The sequence below is a fragment of the Harpia harpyja genome, chromosome 5 (genome assembly GCF_026419915.1).
Source record: "Harpia harpyja isolate bHarHar1 chromosome 5, bHarHar1 primary haplotype, whole genome shotgun sequence".
NCBI classification, from domain to species: domain Eukaryota; kingdom Metazoa; phylum Chordata; class Aves; order Accipitriformes; family Accipitridae; genus Harpia; species Harpia harpyja.
The window spans coordinates 46,755,310-46,775,691 of NC_068944.1; the positions used below are offsets into that span (position 1 = coordinate 46,755,310).

General features: G+C 41.3%; 1 protein-coding gene across 1 annotated transcript in view; it reads left to right on the forward strand.

Annotated features, from left to right (window-relative positions):
* The first annotated feature begins 9,690 nt into the window (after window positions 1-9,690).
* ZC2HC1A (zinc finger C2HC-type containing 1A) overlaps window positions 9,691-20,382 on the forward strand; it is a 37,838-nt gene continuing 27,146 nt past the window's right edge. Inside the window, exon 1 of the mRNA XM_052787476.1 lies at window positions 9,691-9,815. Coding sequence (XP_052643436.1) covers window positions 9,800-9,815 — 16 coding nt within the window. The 5' untranslated portion in view covers window positions 9,691-9,799. The remainder of the gene's footprint in view (window positions 9,816-20,382) is intronic.

Sequence of the window (20,382 nt, forward strand, 5' to 3'; positions counted from 1 at the left end):
TGAGGAATTTTGCCCTACCCATTTTATCTTAACCTTATTTTATATACTATCTGTTGAGAAAATAAAATTGAATCCCATTTAAAATCAACAAATTCCTCAAGAATAACATGAAAGTGGTATAAGGAAAACAAAAAAACCCCCACCATACTGCAATCATAAAGATTGTCGTAATCGGTGTGGAATACTGTCTTCTCAAAATCTCCTTTGGTAACCACTATTAAATGAAAGCCAAACTCACATATTTAGTTTTTTATTTTGCAAGTATTTAGCTTTCTTCATGCAAAAGGATTGTGATTGTAAGAGTCAGGGGACACAATTTCAACTCCTCATTCTGCAAGTGATTTTTTGTGCACTTCCCCTTTCCATGTCTTACATTGCCAGTGTCAGAAAGTTCAAGATCAAAAGATTTCCTTAGTTGCTGGCCATTATTTTCAAACATAATAGTTTCTATATCCAAATAGGTTTTTTTAGACTGAGTATCTTAGACCAAAGATCAGCTTAATTGAGGCTCTGAGTTCAAAGTGTGTCTCATACTATTGGATAAAAACAGAAACCTTCACTCAATTTCAGTTTTGAGACCAATGTATGTAAATCTTTCAGATCAATACAAAATTTCACAGTTAACCAAAGAAGAGATTGAAACATTAAGCTATGTCTAATCAAATACTCTCCAGTGAATCAAATAATCAAAGGTTTTTGCACTTCTGAATGCTACAGTTTGATCAAATAACACAAGGTATTTATGAATATATTGTAAGAATTATTCTCAGCTAGCATGCGTCCCCTCTATTTCTGATTTCTATGATTAAAAATGCAAGTGTGCCACAGCTCAGTTGTTGAATTAGTTCAGTATGATGCCATCAGTAGGATGGGCCCACTGCTCAAAGTGAAAGCATTGGCTAATATTTCTGTGTTTCTTGTTGGAGCCCATGTATACTTGGTGACTTTTTATAAAGATGTGGAAAAGAAAACTTCACGCCAGATGGTAAATCCAAATTAAAAAATAAAATCCAACATTTTATTAGTTCTTTATATTAGAACTTGCAGTAATTATAAAAGTCACTCATGAGCAACTATTCTTCACCATGAATAATGTTTTACAATCTAGTCTGTGCCAAATGTGTCAAGGCTCTTCCACACTTATTCACATGAATCTGGAAGTATCAGTGGAGGTGTATCATATGGTGAAATTAATTTTTTATCCAAATATCTAACTACATAGCAAAGCCAACTTGTACAGAAAAAGCCCTCTCAGAGTAGCTCAGACTGAGAGCCACCACATTTACCACAACAACTTTCAGTTTGTTGATAACTTTTAGTATACTGATCTATACCTAAAAGGCCATTTGTTGCAATACCCTCTTGAGGCAGGTGTTAGAGAGGCTGAAGAGCCAATTTTCACCCCACACCGTAAGTAGATGTAATCATTGATATTTCTTAATACTGGAAAACAAGATGGGGCTTGCAGATATCTGGCATTTAGGAAAAAAAAAATCACAAATCATTATGAGTCAGAGAGAATTCTCACCATGGCTGTGCACCAAATGTTACTGGTAAGAGAGGTAGAGGGAGAAAGGGCAAAGACAAATATGGAGTAAGTTGTGGCTTTGGAAGGCAAAATACTAAGAGACAATCACTGGGAGATCAGCTACAACTACAACAGGCCTGGAGGATTCGTTAGTTGGGCTCTTTTTGTTTAACTTACAGAAAGCACATCCAATTTCATGACACTTGGATTAGAAGAAACTAAATGTTCATCTAAAACTAGATGAAACTTCAATGTTTTCCTTCTTTGCCAAATTACTATGTAAAAATGCTTTGGTTTAAGGATTTTTACCACCATATCCATGGCTACATATTCCCAAGGAGAAGAACTGCAAATGTGCAAATTTAGTCACATCTCACAAGGTGATAAGGGATGACATGCACTGCATAATCTGTCTAGGTTTTTGTCTAAGAATAGAAGGATCACAATATCACATTCTGGGACAGAAAATGGCAAGAAGCTGAGTATGTTAAGTGGTAAATAAAAAAGGAAACCAATATATCAGAATATTTTATTCTGAAACAAAATCTAAGTTCAGTCAGTAAATTCTACTCTTACTATGATTTAATATGACCTTTTCCTCTGCACAGTGAAGAAAAACACTATAAAATTACAATATAGATTAAATTGTAATGCCATTTTAATTTCTCAATTAAAAAAATATCTCCTGAAAGGGTGAAACCACCTCATCCCATCCACAGGACCATGGTACATATGTATAATTTTAATTCTAATTGCCATACAAGGCATTTGGAGAATTCCAGAAGAGTAGAATATTTCACCAGCTGTGTGGTCAATTTTTTTATACAATACATAGATGCAACCAATTTTTACAAGCCTACCCAGCAAAGTCCATCTTCTAAGCAAGCACTTAGAGAAGAGAAACACATAAAGTGCTTTGTGGAACTCTCTCATATAAAATGGCTTTGCAAAATCAGCTTTGTAGCATTGCTTTGTTTCTCAGTAATCTCTCAGCTGTGGCTTGTGCTGTGTCTTAGAAAACAAGATTGTGCCGTAAAACAACAAGCTGAAGAATGGAAGTGTGTTGGAAATGAAACACAAACACTGCAGGGGATTTACTAAAAGTCAATCTGTTTGGTTTACATATTCTGTACTCTGATTTTCTCACTCATTTTTTAAGAACTAACCTGCTAGTAGAACTGTGAAAACTAACACCCAACATTTGAAGACTGTTACATAGGTTGCAAATGCCAATATATGGAAATAAGAAAACAGCAGAGGTACTACATGCAGTGAAACTTTAACTATGTCTCTAATCCGTACTTGGAAGTAGATTATATAGAAAAACTGTGTGTCTTGTGTAATTTGAAAGTTCAGCATAAAAATGCAGAGTCATGAAAGACCAGAATTTTATTCTTAATGCATAAATTTGAAATTACTGAATTTTTGAGTCCTGGATCATGCAAAGTAAATAAATCTCCTTCAGACAGAAAAGTGCAGCTAGGGCAGTGAGGTGGTGGTACAAAACCAATCCTGTTTTAAAAGAGAAAATCTAAGCAAATATGTAAAATGTGAGGAATATGTAAGCAAAGAACTTAATAATCCTCCTGTTTCTTCAATCCTGAAACTTCAGCTTCTCAGTACCACAGCTCTACAGATACCACAAGCGTTACCTTAGTTTGCAGAAGAAAGCTGTTACCCTAATTAGAGGAGACTGACACCATACCCTGAACAACAAGGATTTGGTCTCACTCTCTTCCAGAGCTCTGGTTTTTCCCCCCATGCTCTGGGCAGTTTGGGGTACTTAGAGGAGTGGAAGAAGGCTGATGGGAGAACATGTCTGGCAGAAGCACAAACATTTTGGGAAACCTACTTCTCCAGAAGTTCCTACTGTTCTCACAGTTTAGCATTTTCTACAGCTGCTGTTTTGGTGCAGCCTCTAAATATTCATCTGTCTGGGGGAGCAAAATGTCAGGATTTCATGAGAACAGAAGGAAGAAAGGGTAACATCCAAAGTTCATATTTCAGCCACACTTGAGAAGCAACAAACAGGAACGCCTGCTTTCCTCATTTTGTCCCTTCTGTTTGTAAAATGGCTGCTACAAAACCATTAAAGGATTTGAACTTATTTAAATCATTTTAAAAAATTAGCTCCTGTGAGACTTGTATAATGGACCCATTAGGATTTCATGTAACACCTTAGAGACAGCACAACCCAACCCTGCACACAGGGATGTATTCTAAGTGCTGGGGGTTTTGTGCTTCTGGATCAGAAAAAGCCTTAGCATTTTAATGGGTAAGGGATTTTAATTTGAAAAACAGAATCAGAGATCAGGAAGGATATTTAACATCAGAGGTGGGAGATTAGAAACCTGCAGTCTTTTTGCAAATCCCCAGGCTTATTGTTGGAGAAAAATATCCACATTTTGTCGTGTCCAACAGGCTGAGCTGAAGTGACTCCCGATTTTATCTGCTCTTTAAACCAACAATATCTACCAATGGAAATGTCAGTTCTGTCTTGTCCAAAGACTTTTGCTACCCATTCTGGTTTTGATGCAGACACCCTTCCCTGTGCTGGCACAGCGGTTCACGTAGCTGGCAAGATGCATAGATTAGATAGGGGGGTGTTGGAGCTGGGTAAGTCCCCAAACCACCAGAGCACATGAACATCTGGGCCAGCACAAGGAGGAGGAGAAGGAGGTCAGAGTGAAGAGCTGAGAAACCACGGTCATTGGAGAAGGACAACCGGTTTCGGTGGCAGCGATGGCTTACTGATCATGAAGGTATGTCATTACTCCAGCAGCGAGCATCCGATGGAAAAAACAGTTTTTCTTTTGTTGTGTGCTATCCAACTGAAGAATTACAGCCTCGGATAAAGTCACAGTCCCCAGCCTCTTCCTATTACTGGCTACTTGGCTTAAGAAAATACATCTAACAGCATGGCATTCTAGAATTTAAACTATTCTTTTATTTGTGTTTTGGGCATTACCGTATCTCATTTCCTCTAACGCTTCCAGTTTACACTCAGCTTTATAAATTGAGCAATTCAGGTTTGGAGGGAGCAAAAACGGTTCACTCCAGCACTGCTCACCAATTTTCATTGTGGCCTCTGGTATTGTTCTAATTTGGGAGTCCCACAGCAAACAAAACTATAGAAGTGTACTGAAAAAAACCTGGGTTGCTAAGAAGATTGATAGCAAAACCACAATACTCCAATCCTGAATATAAATTGGGACTATAACTCACAAAAGAACAAAAGGCACTCTTGTAGTAAGTCAATCGAGGAATTATTTTAGTAGGAAAGTAAAGTAATCATTCTTGTCTGTAGTCTTCAATTAGTGTTAATTGTAAGAAAAAGCTTATTAGGAATATTTAAATTTTAAAGTCCCTCTGTGCAAGCATATCTGAATTCCCAGAAGGTAGTTACAGTGCAAAGTGTATTAATTAAAATGCCACTTTGGGAAATCCTTCTTTATCCAATGTTCATTATTAACATGAAAGATAGTGAACAGGTTTTGATTTTCTATAAAAATTTTAGTCATTGTGACAGGGATACAAATGGTGAAGAAGAGCATGTGAAATGTTAATGAAATTCTGATCATTTTACAGGGCTTAGTCCTTTTATGACACTTCTGCCTCAAAGGAAGGATTTGCACAGCTTTGCAAAGATCCAGGGCAATGTATTGTCAAACTCTAGATCCTGGAGTCAATTTCTAAAGTGACTAATGATTTGGAGTGCTTCAGTTTAGGGGTTTTTCTATATTGATATATACAGTAAGCCATATTTATTCCACAGCTCCCACTGGCCTGTCTAAACTGTTTATAAGACTCATAGCCCATTTCCCGCAGCAGACATCCTTACCTGAGGTGACTGTTGGCCATATGAGTGTTTCTAAATGCCAGAATCCTCTCCCCATTGCATTTTACTAAATATATCCTGTAATCATTATCTGCCTTTCAGATGATAAAAATCCATGTTTCTCTATCACGAGGAGCTGCATGACAAATAGGGCTCACACGTAGGAGATGCTCGAGTTAGTTTGTTGTGTGACCAGTCATGCTCTGCCAGTCACAAGCATCACACCCAGGCAAAGAGACAACCTTACGTATCAGTAATACAACTGGGACCTGTGAGCACAGTCCTCCAGTTCTTCTGCAAGAGGCCTTGACAGATTCTGGCAGAAAGATTTGGTATCACTGCTTCCCCATGTTTTGAAATTCAGGACCCTTTCAAACCTTAGAGCAAGATTCCATGTCTCTAGGCACTTTTGAATATGTTGTCTTATGCAACCAAAGATCCAGACTAAGCTGAAACTTTTATCTATGCCCACAAACAGTAGGGAAAATGGGTCTTTGTAATTTATCACAAACTCGTAACTTATCACTCACAACTTATCCCTGTGGGAAGACTCTTCTTTTTTGCCAACTAAAACTGAAAAACTGTCTCTTTACTGGCCAGCAGAAAAATATCTGAGTCTTTTTGGAAACTATGTCTGAATCTTAAGTGGCATCTCTATACTCCTGCTTAATGTCTGAGCTTACTGCAGATTACCTTTTACCTCTCTTCTTTGGAATTCCTTCTGGAATTTGGTCACGGGTAGTCACGTCTATGTTTGTTTTGTATTTCAATTCCTTAAAACAAGTATGAGCAAGGAAGATGTGACTTCTGTGTTCAGGGCTATATTTACTTGGTCCTTCTCAGAGACACTGAAGGTTCTGAACAGAAGGTGTTCAGACTATATTACTCTTTAGAGGCAAAAATTCCTATCATCATTGCTGCCCCTGCAAAACAACCGATATGGAAAAGGAGCTAAATATATACACGGTGCCTACAAGCTTACCATAACATAGCAAATGTAACCTAAGATGCATTAGTAGAAATATTCCCCACAGAGGCAGAGAAATCTAAGCAATGCAGTAAGATCACCTCTGAGGGACAGTTTAAGATGCTGATCATCTATGAAATATAAACTAACGTGGAATAGGTGTAAATAAAGGGTACCATGATGACTATGGAAATGGAAAGCATAGTTTCTGAGGCCAGTTGAGAAAAGCTCTGTTTTGCTTAGGCTAACAAGCCAAATACTGAAATAGAATGTATGCTAATTGCCTGTAAATAGATCAGAGGTAAACAATAAGGAAAATATTTAAGCCAGTAATCAATGTTGGCACAAGCATCCATGGTGCAAACTAGCAATTAATACATTTAGCATAGAATTTGGAAAAAAATATCCTAAATGTTATAAGAATGTCATTGCAGAACAGACCTGCATTTGGTTAGTAGGTCTACAGCAGAATAACATAGGCTTGGGGTTTTTGTTCAGTATGGAGGAAAAATTATGAAGGCATTCATGTAGCACAGTGGCTATGATAATAGAGGACTAGTCTGCTGTTCTCCACACGGACACCACAATTAAAAGACAGCTACTTTTCAGCATCAGGAGTCTTTTAAGGTATGCTGTCCATATGCATAGTTACACAACGAATGTTCATACACCAGCCACAAGAGCCAGGAGAACCTTTTAGCTTTGCAGCAGAATGCCCACTTGCCTTTTGTTTTATAAGCCAGCTCTTATTTCTTTCATTTCTTAGATGAGTAATGGGATGACAAATTCAATCAATGGCACCCCTGCAGAGCAAAACTAAGCATTAAGTCTGTTTTCAGTAAAGGATTCAGCCTGAAGAAATCTAGAGTAGGATTTGACTACTCTAATGCGGGCATTGACTGTTTACTTGTCTCTTATCTTGAAACAGGTGTTACATTTGGCCAGGCAGATTGCACCCTCAATCACAGAATCATAGAATGGTTTGGGTTGGAAGGGCCCTTAAAGATTATCTAGTTCCAACCCCCCTGCCATGGGCAGGGACACCTTCCCACTAGACCAGGTTGCTCAAAGCCCCATCCAACCTGGCCTTGAACACTTCCAGGGAGGGGGCATCCACAACTTCTCTGGGCAACCTGTTCCAGTGCCTCACTACACTCACACTGAAGAACTTCTTCCTTACATCTAATCTAAATCTACCCTCTTCAGTTTAAAGCCATTACCCCTTGTCCTATCACTACATGCCCTTGTAAAAAGTCCCTCTCTGGCTTTCTTGTAGGCCCCCTTTAGGTACTGGAAGGCTGCTCTAAAGTCTCCGTGGAGCCTTCTCTTCTCCAGGCTGAACAACCCCAACTCTCTCAGCCTGTCTTCATAGGGGAGGTGCTCCAGGGCTCTGATCATTCTGTAGACTATATAACTACAGAGACAAATCTCTATAGACTATATTGAGGAACTTGACAGGTAGCTCAGATGTGAGCACCACGTTGTGGACACTTAAAGACAGGTGAGCTGAAGTTATATCCTGCCCCAGTTTTTAACAAAAATAACCACAAATTAAAAGAGAAACAACGAACCAAACGAAACGCTCCTCTAATATGAAACCCTTTGCTAAATTGAGAACACAAGATAAAAATTATGTTTATGTTTTTGTTATAAAGGATTTGCCTGCTGAGAGATAAAATTATCCTAGGCCTCTGTTTTTGAGTTTGCAGTCCAAGTACAGAAATACCATACAAGGAAATGCACTTTTGATACGCTACCCCAATGGTTAGTTAAACAGCAAATGCTTGCTAGCTACGGGCTCATTTAAGTTTTATGTCAAAGATTTAATGGATAATTTGCAAAGTTTAAGACTCTGCAACATGGTGGCAAACTAGTTTCTTCTGGCATGGCCTGTAATTTTATAAGCATAAGCTCTATAGATCAAAAGCAAATCTGAAATGTATTTTTAGTATGGTTCTAAACTACCTAAAAAAATTGCAGCTAGAATAACCATATATATTCAAGCTTTTGGTCTCAAAGGATGATTTTAATCATATATTAATCATGGTTTACATGCTGGCTGTTTGGCATGCAGCATCTGGATCTACTTGTCCTGTGCTAAGGGGATGCAGAGAAGACAACATGATCATAATCTGTGATTTAATTTAGGTTTTATGTATTTGCTTTGCTTTCTTTGAGTTGCATTCCCAGATGTACCATGATTAGGACAGTAACTGTGATTCTATGGACAAGCAAATCTGTATCAACCAACCTGTCTAGACTATGAAGAGAAATGATTCGCATGTGCCTGTAAAGACAGTAGTAATTTCTTTAAGATTTATTGTAGTTTTTATAGAAAAACTTCATTAGCTGCTCATGGCATATTGCCACAAGAAAGACAAATAAAAGATCTTAAGGATTAATTCTAAAATAATGTCTGGAAGAAAAAAAAAATCTTTAAATGCTTTTGTTGCTAAAAATGTGGGGAGCTCCTGTACAAGGAACTGAAGAATTTCAGTATGTATCAAGCATTATTCATATTGATTAGTCAACAGCAATTTAGCAGTACTGTTTTCCAAAAACATCCATTACTCAAGAAACGTTATCCTGTAGCAGGAGATACCCTCGGATATTAATTTTATACCAGCATCTCTTTCCGTTAAGAAAGTAACAGGAGGAAAAAAGGGGGAGGAGGCCATTACCTGCGGTTATTTCCAGGACACGACCCTGAAAACCACTTTTTGAGTTTCTCCTGCCCGTGGTTGTCCCGCAAGCGAGGGAGCACCCGTTACACTGCGCTGCACCCCAGCACCCTCCCGCGCGGCCCAGAGGCGCCCTGAGGGCGGCGGGGCCCTGCCGCCATCTCAGCTCCTGCCCGCGCCCGCCCGGAGGCGGACGGCTCTGCCGCTTTTTCAACAGCACGGGTATTTCTCCTTCCTTTACTTCGGTCTTCACGTACAAGCGCCGCTCTTGGAAGAGACGGATCCTGATCGCAGCAGAACCTCAACGTACTCGCTGTACGACTCGTCGGACTGTGCCAGCCTTGGGCTAAGGCCGGGGCTTGCGGGAAGATGCTCAGACCGGCTGCCCCGCTCCCTTGGGGTGACCGACCCAGCGGGCCGCAGCCGAAGGGCGGGCGGCACCCCCTGGCCCGGGCGGGGCGGGGCGGAGCTTGGGACTCCCCGAGCCCCGGCTGGGCGGCTGCCGGGGGCAGCGGGTTTGCGGGACGGTAAGGCAGGGCGGGGCGGGCTGGGGGCCGGAGCGCAGAGGCAGAGCGCGCAGGGAAGAAAGCTGGCAGAGAAGCGGGGCGGCGGCCGCGGCAGGTCCGCCCGCCCCGGGGCTGCGGCCGTGAGGGGCCGCCCGGGCCCGCCCGCCCGCGCCGCCCGGCCAATGGGAGCGGCGGTTGTTAGCGGGCCGGGAGGTGGCGGCGTTGCCACAGCAGCGGCGGGGCTGGGGCTCGGGCTGCAGCCGGTGGTCGGGGTGCGCCATGGAGGGGCTGGAAGGTGAGAGGCAGCGGCGGGGCGTCCCCTCCCTCCGCCGGGGGCACCCGGCGGGCGCCTGGGGCGGGCCGGGCCGCGCCTTGCCTTTGTGCTGTGGCGGGGCGTGCTTGGGCGGTGGCGGCGGTGGGAGCTGGGGCCCGGGCGCCGCCTTCCCCGCTCTCGGAGCCCCCTGAGGCGGCGCGGCGGCCTCGCCTCGCTCCGCGGCCAGGAGCGCTGGGGGCTGACGGGGGGGAGCGCCAGTGCCGCAGAAGGGGGGTAGCGTGCTTTTGGGGCGGCGAACAAAGGCGGGAGGCAGCGGGCCCCTGCACGGAGCCCGGCGGGCCGGGGTCCGCCGCCGGGCGAGGCGCGGAGCGGGAGGGGAGGCGCGGCGGGCAGGGCCGGCCTCGCTGCGCTTTGTCTGCGGAGCTGCTCGGCTCTGCAGCCGAGCTGCGGGGTGGTGGCCGTTCTCCGCCGGCCCCTTCCTGCCGCGGCCGGACTCGGAACGCGGTGAGCCTGCTCGGTGATCCGCCGCTGGGGGCGAGTGCCCTGCCGGGGGGGGGGGGGGGGGGGCGGGAAGACGATGGGACGGCATCGGGTCGTGCGGGCATCCTTTTTTTGCAAACAGATGGCTAAGGATACGCTTATAATGCTATGGAAGTGTTCGGTGCGGTGAAGACTAGGTATGTATTTGCAGATAGTGTATTTGCAACTTTATCCTGTGCCAGTTGCGCTAATGAAGATATCGTGACTCTCCAGAGTATGCATCATAGCATAGATCCCAGCTTGGCGTTTATGAATTTACAGCTTGCTATCTGAGCATTTCGGTAGGCCTGTCATTACTGTGTTTTGCAAGCTGCTTTAACCATATTACTTAGGAAAAAATACAGACGTGTTCTGAGTAACTATCACAAAACATTCGTGAAGTCTTCCGTGCTCTGCTTCACTAGAGGTAACTGAGTGCTTAAATAGGAGTGAGCACAAACTAGCCTTTGTTCTTTATCCCTTCTAGGACAGTTGGAGAACAGAAGTAATTCTCACCAAAACCCTGTCTTTTTTACAGTCATCAGACACTGTTCTTATGTCTAGTGACTTCATCAAGACTATAAATTTGGACATGATTTGGCATTAAAATCCCAAGAGGTTCTCTTTCATTTGATTTACTCGTTATGCTTTGCTGACTGTTAATGCCTTTTAAATTTGAAAGGTGGTGCCCTGTGTTTATCAAATAATGCTTTATCAGGTACTCTGATTGTCATGATAATCCTGTGACGATCATATGTTGCCTGTCCAGAAGGGGAAAACTTGCTTTAATTTTGACTGAGCTATGTGTTTGACTGCAGTTGGGACTGCATGTCATCTGCAGCCCATCCATCAATTGATTTGGCTATGAGCTAACTTACTGGGGCCAGCTATGCCAGCTGTGTTGTATAAGCTCCAGCACCTTCATAACAGAGGGTGGGAAGAAAGTAGATGTACAGATAACAGCAGAAGCCTGAAAAAACATGTCATTTTTGCAGTAGAATTTGTCCAGCTTCTGACTTTGCTGGAAATGGTTTACATTTTGTTTCAGTAGGTACTGGGGAGTGGTGGGAGAAAGAGCTGCTAAATCATAGGTGAAATCTCATGTTTACTCAGTGAACCTTTTCTTGAAAGTACTTTCAAAACCTAGAGCTTATCGAAGCATTTTTCCGTGATGTGAAATGTTCCTTCTGAACACTCGACGTTAATTTGAGAATAGCACAGGTAATTAGCCATTTCTAAAACTTGAGATGTCCTTCCATTGCAAACACTCTCATCCCACACCGTTATCCAGCATCCTTGAATGCTAAAGTTCTTGAAACTGAAGAATATAGTATTTTGCATTTTTCTGGGTCACTTTGTGCTGTATTTTTCTTTCTCTAAACAAATTGCCACAACATAAAATACTTCCTTTTTTGCTTCAAAACATTTGAAGCAAGTAGTTTTTCTTTTATTTACAGTTTTTCAGTTTAAGCTGTCTCTCTTGATGCACATTAGGTTAGGCTCAGATGAAGTTTCTGTAGAAAGGTGGCTCTAAGACAGGAAAAACGTACGCAAAACCAATAATAAATTATTTCGTTGGGTATTATGCTTTTTTCCAGTCACTGCTCCACTGGCAACTCAGAAGAATGTTGCTGGCTGCCATTTTAGATTAAATTTGTGTTTAGAAACACAGTTGCACAGTCATATCCATCCGACATGGAAGTATGGGCTGCTTCTGAAATCTGTCTCAGCCTGCTCCTTCTCTATATTAGCACATAGGAAAATAATTTCCCAGAGCTGATTTGTACAGCAGGTCCTGGCAGTTGTGTGTGTGTGAGGGACATGATTATGGTGGAGGGCAGGACTTTGTCTTTTGGCAGCAGTCTGCTGCTGTGTTTTTATGACTGTGGAAGACCCCCTCAGGCTCAGGATGCTTGGCCTGGACTTTCCGCCCTCAGAAGCTGGTGCTTTGCTTTTGTGAAGCTCAGCATTATAGATGCAAGATCTGTTTTATTTCTGTTTATTTAAGCCTGCTATTAATAAGAAAGAACTGTACCCAGTTTATAATGATTCTTTCCATAATGCAGAGAGTTGAATGTGTATTAGTTGGCTTGTGGAGCTGCATTAGTGACATTTAAAAAGCTAAATAATATTTCCAGTGTTGCAGTTGCATTTTCTCTCTCTGTGCAAGTTTAAATGTTCAGTGAAATGGCAAAGCAGGTTTCTGTGTGACTTAATTTTCTTCTAAAATTTACTTTTATTGCTTTTTTAAAGTCTGTTCCTTTATTATTTCATTTGTATTGTTATATTACTAGATTGATACTGAAAGTCAAATCTATAACTTTTAAAGTTTTGTAAAAGGAATCAGTGCACACTTGTCATTACAAGTGACAAATTTGATGTTAAATCTAAAGTTATTAGCTCGGCGTTTGTTACTTTGCAGCCTGTGTGCTGTTTTTCAATTTTCATTAAATTTACTCGTGAAAACACTTAAAGCAATAGACTGTCTGTCCCTGAAAATGTAGTGCTCTCTAAGGTGAGTTTAAAAATCCGTTCCTGAGTAGTCCACCATATGCTGAATCTCAGGACCATTTTTGATGGGTTAACATGTGCTTGTTTCTTTCACTGCTGCATGGTAAGAAAAAAGCTGTCACATTGGCATGCTTGAAGGAGATGGAGGAGGGGATCCAAGCACTGAATTCCTGACTTCATATAAGCTGGAGCAGTCCAATGGTGGCATTTGATTGGCTTCTCTCCAGTCTGTTGTTTTTTCTGGGAGATGCCGGCAACAGCTGCTTGAGCCGACTAAATGCCACTTCCCACACTTGTTCATAGCCCATCCCAGTGGGTCAGGAGTGCTGCTGCCTAAGGAGTAAAGGGCAGAGGGGCAGCTGTATCTGAGGGCAAATGTCCAGCTCTTTGTGGTAGGTAATGGCAGTGCTTACCCAGACCCAGTCTTCTCCTTCAGCCTGTGCTCTAGCAGCCGGGGAAGGCTGGTTGTGGTTGGAAGGGGATGAGTGGCTGCTTGGTCAGGAAATAGCCTGCAGTCTCAAACTCAGAGCTTTCCCTTGCAGATGCCAAGTAGGGACTACTGTGATTAAGCATTTAGACTCTGAGAGTCTGGGTGTGCCCTCGAGGTTTCATAAGAATAGGGCTCACCGTATAGGATCTTCTGCTGAGAGCTGAGATCTGTGCTGTAATAGCATTTGTCCCTGGACCCTTCACTGGCACTGATAATGTCTGAGACACCCCACTCCTCCCCAAACAGTGCAAGTGTTCTAGTTTGGCATTTTATATAGTAACATGACTGTTGAAAGCAAGTCCTTATGCTTGCTTTGACAGAATTTCTGAATAAGCTAATGCCCAGTCTTACTTTTTTTTCCTAATAGTGTAGAAAATTATTTCAGTTTTGAAAACAAAAAATAACATTAATGTGAATCTTCCTTTCACTTTAGTGTTCATCTTTGTCTTGCCTCACTGGATGCATGCAGCAGCTTCCTTACTTTGGCAGCCATTTTCTTAAGCTCCATTTGAGAGAGGCTCCTGCGTTTTTGGAACACTTCAGCTTTTTTGGGGGGTATCTTATCTGTCTAACAGAAGGAACAATTAATTTTACAGGACTGTTCCTAAATCAGCAAGTTGGAAACTATTAAAGATTGAAATGCAAAAGTAATATTAATGTATATTCTTTTAAGAAGTTGTTTGTCTCCGGTAGCCATTAAAACACAGTGATAAATATGACTTTGCATTGAACTGCTGTGTTTCACTAGGCATACTTGCACCTCTGTTAAGTGATCTAATTTTGACATTTAATACACTGTGTAATTGTGGTCAAGGTATTTACTTTTTCAAAGGCAATTATGGTTTTTGTTTTTGATTAATGTTTATGTTTGGGGGAAGAAATTGAAATTAAATGTTTTACTTAAGGAAAAATTCTGAAAGCTAGGTTTAGGCTGATATGATAGGGGAAGTGCACTATCAAAATCTTCCTTTTCTTTAAAGGTGAAATACGTGTAGACAGGAGTTGGAGTGTTTCAGACTAGTTTCTTCAGCATCTTAGAAAAGGGTGTAAAATCTGTTAGTTCTATAGTTTTTGTAGAATTCTTTCATTTTTAACTTAAATTGCAGAAACTAGATTGATCTAGTAAGTGAATTGGTTGAAATTGTGGGAAGATGAATGTATTTTGCCTGCACATGCACAGCTGATGTGGTTATTATCAAAAGCAGTTGTTGCATTTCAGTAAAATCTAGTTCCAGAAATATGTTAAACAGTTGAGGGGGTGAGAAGTGGGCTTACTTTTTAAAGAAATTCTGGGGGCAGGGGGCAGACTAGGAATCAATATATTATAAGTGAAGTTTATTATCAAAATTGTTTTTATCACATTATTGTTAGCCAAGTAATATTCTGATAAGCAAGCAGATTTAGATTGGAATTGCTTTGTCCACTTACATTTGGGTAGTAAGAGTACGTAAGTCCAGAATTGCTTTGGGGGTCACTGGTGCAAAGCAGTCTTGGTCTAAGGCTAGTGTGAGAAGGCTAGTCTTTGCTTGACTGCCTGCTTACAGTCATCATGGTGCTTGTAGCCTGATGCAGGAGAATAGTGAGTTTATGATGCCAAAGCAGAATTGTGTAACGTGTACACAGATTTTGCAGGTCACATGCTTTCTAGTGGCTTTAATTGATCTTAAAGCTCATTAACAAAAGATCAGATAATGTATCTGGAAGTCAGATCGATCGAATAGTGCTGCTTATTTGCCTTCGGTTTTGTTGTGCTTCCATCCGCATTACAGGGGAAGCTCTCATAGATTTTTCTGGATAATCATCACAACTGAGTGCCTCTTTAAAGTGCCTGTACATTAACGCTCACAGTATGGGAACAAATGGGAGGAATTGAGTGCTGCATGTAGTTGCAGGGCTAGGATCTTGTTGGGATCATGCGTAGGTGGTAGGACAGCTCACAGGACTGCAGTGTTGTGGTGGATGAATACAGGCTCTTCAGGAAGAACCAGCTGTATGGCAAGGGGGGAAGTTGCCCTTTATGTGGGAAAGCAGCAAGAATGCATAGAGCTTTGCTGTGGAGCCCCCTGGGAGCTTATGGATCAGGGTTAGCAGGCAGACCAGCGTGGGAAATGCTGTTGTGGTTGTCTGCTACGAGCCACCTGATCAGGGAGAAGATGAGGCCTCCTTCAAATAATTGGAAGGAGCCTTGTATTCACAGGCCCTGGTCCTCATGAGATACTTTAACCACCTGATGACCTGCTGGAGGGACAAATCAGCAAGGCACAAGCAATCTAGGAGGCTTCTGGTATGCACTGATGACAAATTCCTGACCCAGGTGATCAAGGAGCTGACAAGGGGAGGTGCTCCTGCTGGAATTAATACCTACAGACGTGTGAGATGTGAAGGTCAGAAGCAGCCTTAACTGCAGTGACCATGGGATGGTTGAATTCAGAATCCTGAGAGGAGGGAGCTGGGCAAATAAGCAGGATCTCAACCATGGACTTAAGGAGAGCAGCCTTTGACTTGTTTAGGGATCTGCTTGGAAGAATCTTATGAGCTAAGGCCCGAGAGGGGGTCCAGGAGAGCTGGTTATTCTTAAGGACCTGTAGTGTGACGTTGGCATGTTTTAACATTAAAACTTACACTTCATATGAGGAAGGGAGGAAAGAAGGACAGTTCTAGAAAAGGGGAGTACACCATGATGTGAGTTGTATGTGTGCTGCTATTACAGCCATTCTTGACTGCACGCAATTCATTTCTCAGTCACAAAAAAAAACTTCTTCACAGAATCCTCCTCCAGGCTGTCACTTTGAGGCAATGGGACTCTCCTTGTTATGTTCTTTTCAAGGAAGTAGTACCACAATCACCATCATCAGACTCGTGTTCAATGCAATAACAGTAATTTTGACAAATATAATGCGTTTGCATTGCCAGGCTGAAGAGCTGACTTAAAAACATGCAGAGGTACTATGAAAATCATACTCAAGCTTTTCAGCTTGAAGGAATGGAAGTTATCCTGCTTTTTGTTATCTTTTTGGAAGCAGAAGTGACAGGTTTATGCAAGATTAGACTGCATTGTCAATACAGAAGTAGAAGAGAATTCATGAGGCTTTCCTCTAAAATTAGGGGTAGATAGATAAAAGTAGATTGGCTTACTATTTGTTATACAATTGCGAATAACCTAATTGCATAAAAATTTCAAAGTACGTGAATGGTTGAATACTAAGAGACAAGGCTTACTATGATTTCCTCTTCTCTAACTCTTCGGCAAACTGCTGAATAGCATAGGTGAGAAGGGATTTGCTCGGTGGGGTAAATCACGCATGTTGTCAGTTATCAAGCAGACTTTACCAAAGTATGGCAATTACTCCCTGTTGGTAAGCAGTATGTTGTATTTGTCTGACTTTCGTTTGCATTTCAGAATTCCTTTTGGCAAAATAATGAAAACTTGCAAAACTTACACCTTTATTGGTATACTTTTTTCTACTTTTGTACATTCAGCTTTTCATTATTTTATTTAATGCTCTTTAAAATTGCTCTTTAAAAATTAATGCTTGAAATGGTATTTGGCTGTTCAAAGAAGCGTTCCCTACCTATGTCACTGCAACAGTATCATTTTTAGGTGACTCTTGTTTATAGTATTTGTCATTAGTCTTTTCAGACTATTATTAGTTAATGTGTTGATTAAAAAATATAACTCAGTCAGTACTGATAGTGGACATAATGTTGGAGACTGACAGTCCCCAAAGAACTAGATGCTGTGGGTTGATGATACAGATTCCAATTAATGTGGGGATGCTCTGCATTTTTTTTTGTACCTGAAGTATATGGAACTCTTAAGTGGAAAATACCTTGCTTTTGGAGAGAAGAGGGGAGTTATGTTAAAAGCAATAAATACAATTTTGAAGAGGAATTTGGCAAGCACTCTTCAAGTAATAACTTTAAGCAGTTGTAGATTACTTGCTGGTTTCAAATAGTTACCTAGTCTCAAGGCTGGAAATCATACCAGTGTTTCTGCAAGTTTGAATTCAGTGAGGCTTGATGGTTCTGATAATCGCAGTTGTCTGGCCCAAGTCATTTAGTACTGCTGCAGATAAATAAAAGGTTTTGAAAGGCAGTCAGACATGACAAAATACTGTTACTGAGGCAAAGAGCAGTCTTGTTTCTTTGAAGCATTCTGCACTTTACATCTAGGTGCAGACATGTATTTGGGTATACAAAGCTCTCCAAAAGAGAAAACTGTAATAAAACTTCAGTTAATAGCTGCTCAGCAATACTGAAGACTTCTGCTCCCTCTAGGTGTGGAGTCTATTTACACAACTGCTTAATTTGTAAACATGACAGAAAGAGCTAGCATTATGCTTGTGACTGTGTCTAGATCAAACTTCTATGTATTGATGGATCCACACTTACTGAGAAAGATAAATCTGAGAACTGGCAGCTTGCACTTTCCGCTGTAAATCAGTTGCTGTATTTGAACATGAGAGGAGAGAAAGAAAAAAAGTTGTTCCCTGAAAATCTAGGTTTCAAGGAAGTCTAAACTCATCTGTAAGAGTATTGAAAGCACTGGACTACGTCTGGGAGACTGACTGCAACAGCTATGCTGTCAGACTTTGAGGTCCACCCAAACTTTACAGCTAAGCTCCAACTTCAAGATCAGAAAGTATGGGTAGCTGGACTGTGACCATATTCAAAAGGAATGTGTGCAATAACTTATGTGTAGGTAGAAAAATAGAATTTGGAATGTGCTTGTACTCTGGAAGTAAGCTAGAGGAGGAGGAGCTCTCACAGGGACAGTTTAGAAACACAAGGGATGAGATTATCGTAGTGCTGCTAATAAAACTTCCAATCTAGTTGTTTAATTCAGATACCCAGCATCTTAGTAGGTTGAACTTTGTGTTTTTATTTGAGACTTGGTCTCAGGCAGACAGTAGGAGAATAGGGTGTAAAGCTGTATATCAGTTTTGGCATCACTTCAGCAGAAATACTGCTTCTTCCTTCAGTATTCACATAACCATTTAGAACATATTTCTCTTTTGCCTAAGTGTGTTTAGGTTAGATAAACAGTAATAATAATGTTTATCCTTTTCCAAGTTAACTGTATTCATTCATGTTTAATACAAGTGTGTAAACCGCTGGTGAGTAGCGGTATTAAAGATGGTAAAAGGAAAATGAAGTGTAGCTGCTGGATCTTGGGTCTTCTGTGATGTATAACCAAAATTATGGTAATCCCTGCATGGTTGCTAGACTTAAAGACGACTGAAGAAAATTGCCATGACACCATCTTACTACCAGTTTCTATTCTCAGAATCATTTGCCAAGCAAATCCTTCTTCTGTTTCTTGATTTGAGTGTTTCCTTTTTTTTTTTTTTTTAACCTCCTCCCCCCCAAATACATCCTAGTTTAACAACCATTTCTGTTAAATTTTGTTCAGGAAGAAAACTCTGTCAGTCAATGACTGACTGCACTAGATATCATGCATGAATGCCTTTTTAAAAAAACAAAACCAAAACCAAACAAAAAACCCCAACAAACAAAACCCAAACAAAACCAACTCTTTTCCAACTTTCACAATTTTATTCCCATGTTTTATTTTTAAATTACGAGATTCCATGTTGATGACATTGCTAACCCATCTGTAAGGGAAGGCTCATGAGCTCCTAGAAAGAAATGTTAAGGTTTTGTTTTGTTGTGGGTTTTTTTTTTTTTACTTTAAGGGTGAAAAAAATCATAGAGGACTGAAGAGATAAGTGTGCAAATCTAAAGGACTGTAGGCTTCCCATTTTCAACAAAACTTAAGGAACTTTAATTTTTTAAAATAACTTCCTTTTGTGTTTTGGGTCAGTGATTTGTATTATGAGGGAGGAGCTGTTGGCAAATGTGATTGAGTACCTTCCAGCAGCAGAGGAGGGTAGGAATACTGTAACTGTAGCTGCAGTGAGTGCTAATTGGCATTCGTTATGCATTGGTATGTTGTATGTAAATACTTCTTGATCAGGTGAGCATCTATCAAGTCTACTTCTTTTAATGGTGAATTTAAACACAAGCTTGAATTTCAGAGATCAGTGAATGGAAGAAAATGGTGGAAAATGTAGCATTTCTTCTTTTACTAAGGCAGATATTTGAAAGAATAATTCTTTTGGTCAAATCCTTAATCTTATACTATACACCTGATTTCAAGATAACTAATTCTGATTTATTTCAGCTAATGTCTTAAAGACACAGTGTCACTTTGTGTTTTCATGAAATGCCTCTCTCACTTGTCTGCAAAGCTGAGGGTTGTATTAGATAAAAGGAAGATGAACTGTTTAGCAGAAGTGAGTTTGCAGTGATGTCTGTTAGCATTATTAAGAGTGCTGAGAACACTGAAGAATGAAGTAATAAAACAAACAAAATAAATTTGTGCATACCTTGTATTTTTGAGTGGGAGAATTGAGCAAAGCTTACACCCATTGCTGCTTACCCCTGAGGAAAATAGTGTGGGCAGGTTCCAGCCATCTAAGCTACGTATGACCAGTGTGCATGTTATTACTTGTGATTAATGTTTGTTGTGGTTTAACCCCAGCTGGCAACTAAACCCTGCACAGCTGCTCGCTCACTCCCCCACAGTGGGATGGGGGAGAGAATCAGAAGGGTAAAAGTGAGAAAACTCATGGGTTGAGATAAAGACAGTTTAATAGGTAAAGCAAAAGCCATGCACAGAAGCAAAGCAAAACAAGGAATTAATTCACCACTTCCCATGGGCAGGCAGATGTTCAGCCATCTCCAGGAAAGCAGGGCTCCATCACGCCTAACGGTTACTTGGGAAGCCAAACGCCATCACTCCGAATGTCCCCCCTTCCTTCTTCTTCCCCCAGCTGTATATGCTGAGCATGATGTCATATGGTCTGGAATATGCCTTTGGTCAGTTGGGGTCAGCTGTCCCAGCTGTGTCCCCTCCCAACTCCTTGTGCCCCCCCACCCTCCTCGCTGGTGGGGTGGGGTGAGGAGCAGAAAAGGCCTTGGCTCTGTGTAAGCACTGCTCAGCAGTAAGGAACATGTCCCTGTGTTATCAACACTGTTGCCAGCACAAATCCAAAACACAGCCCC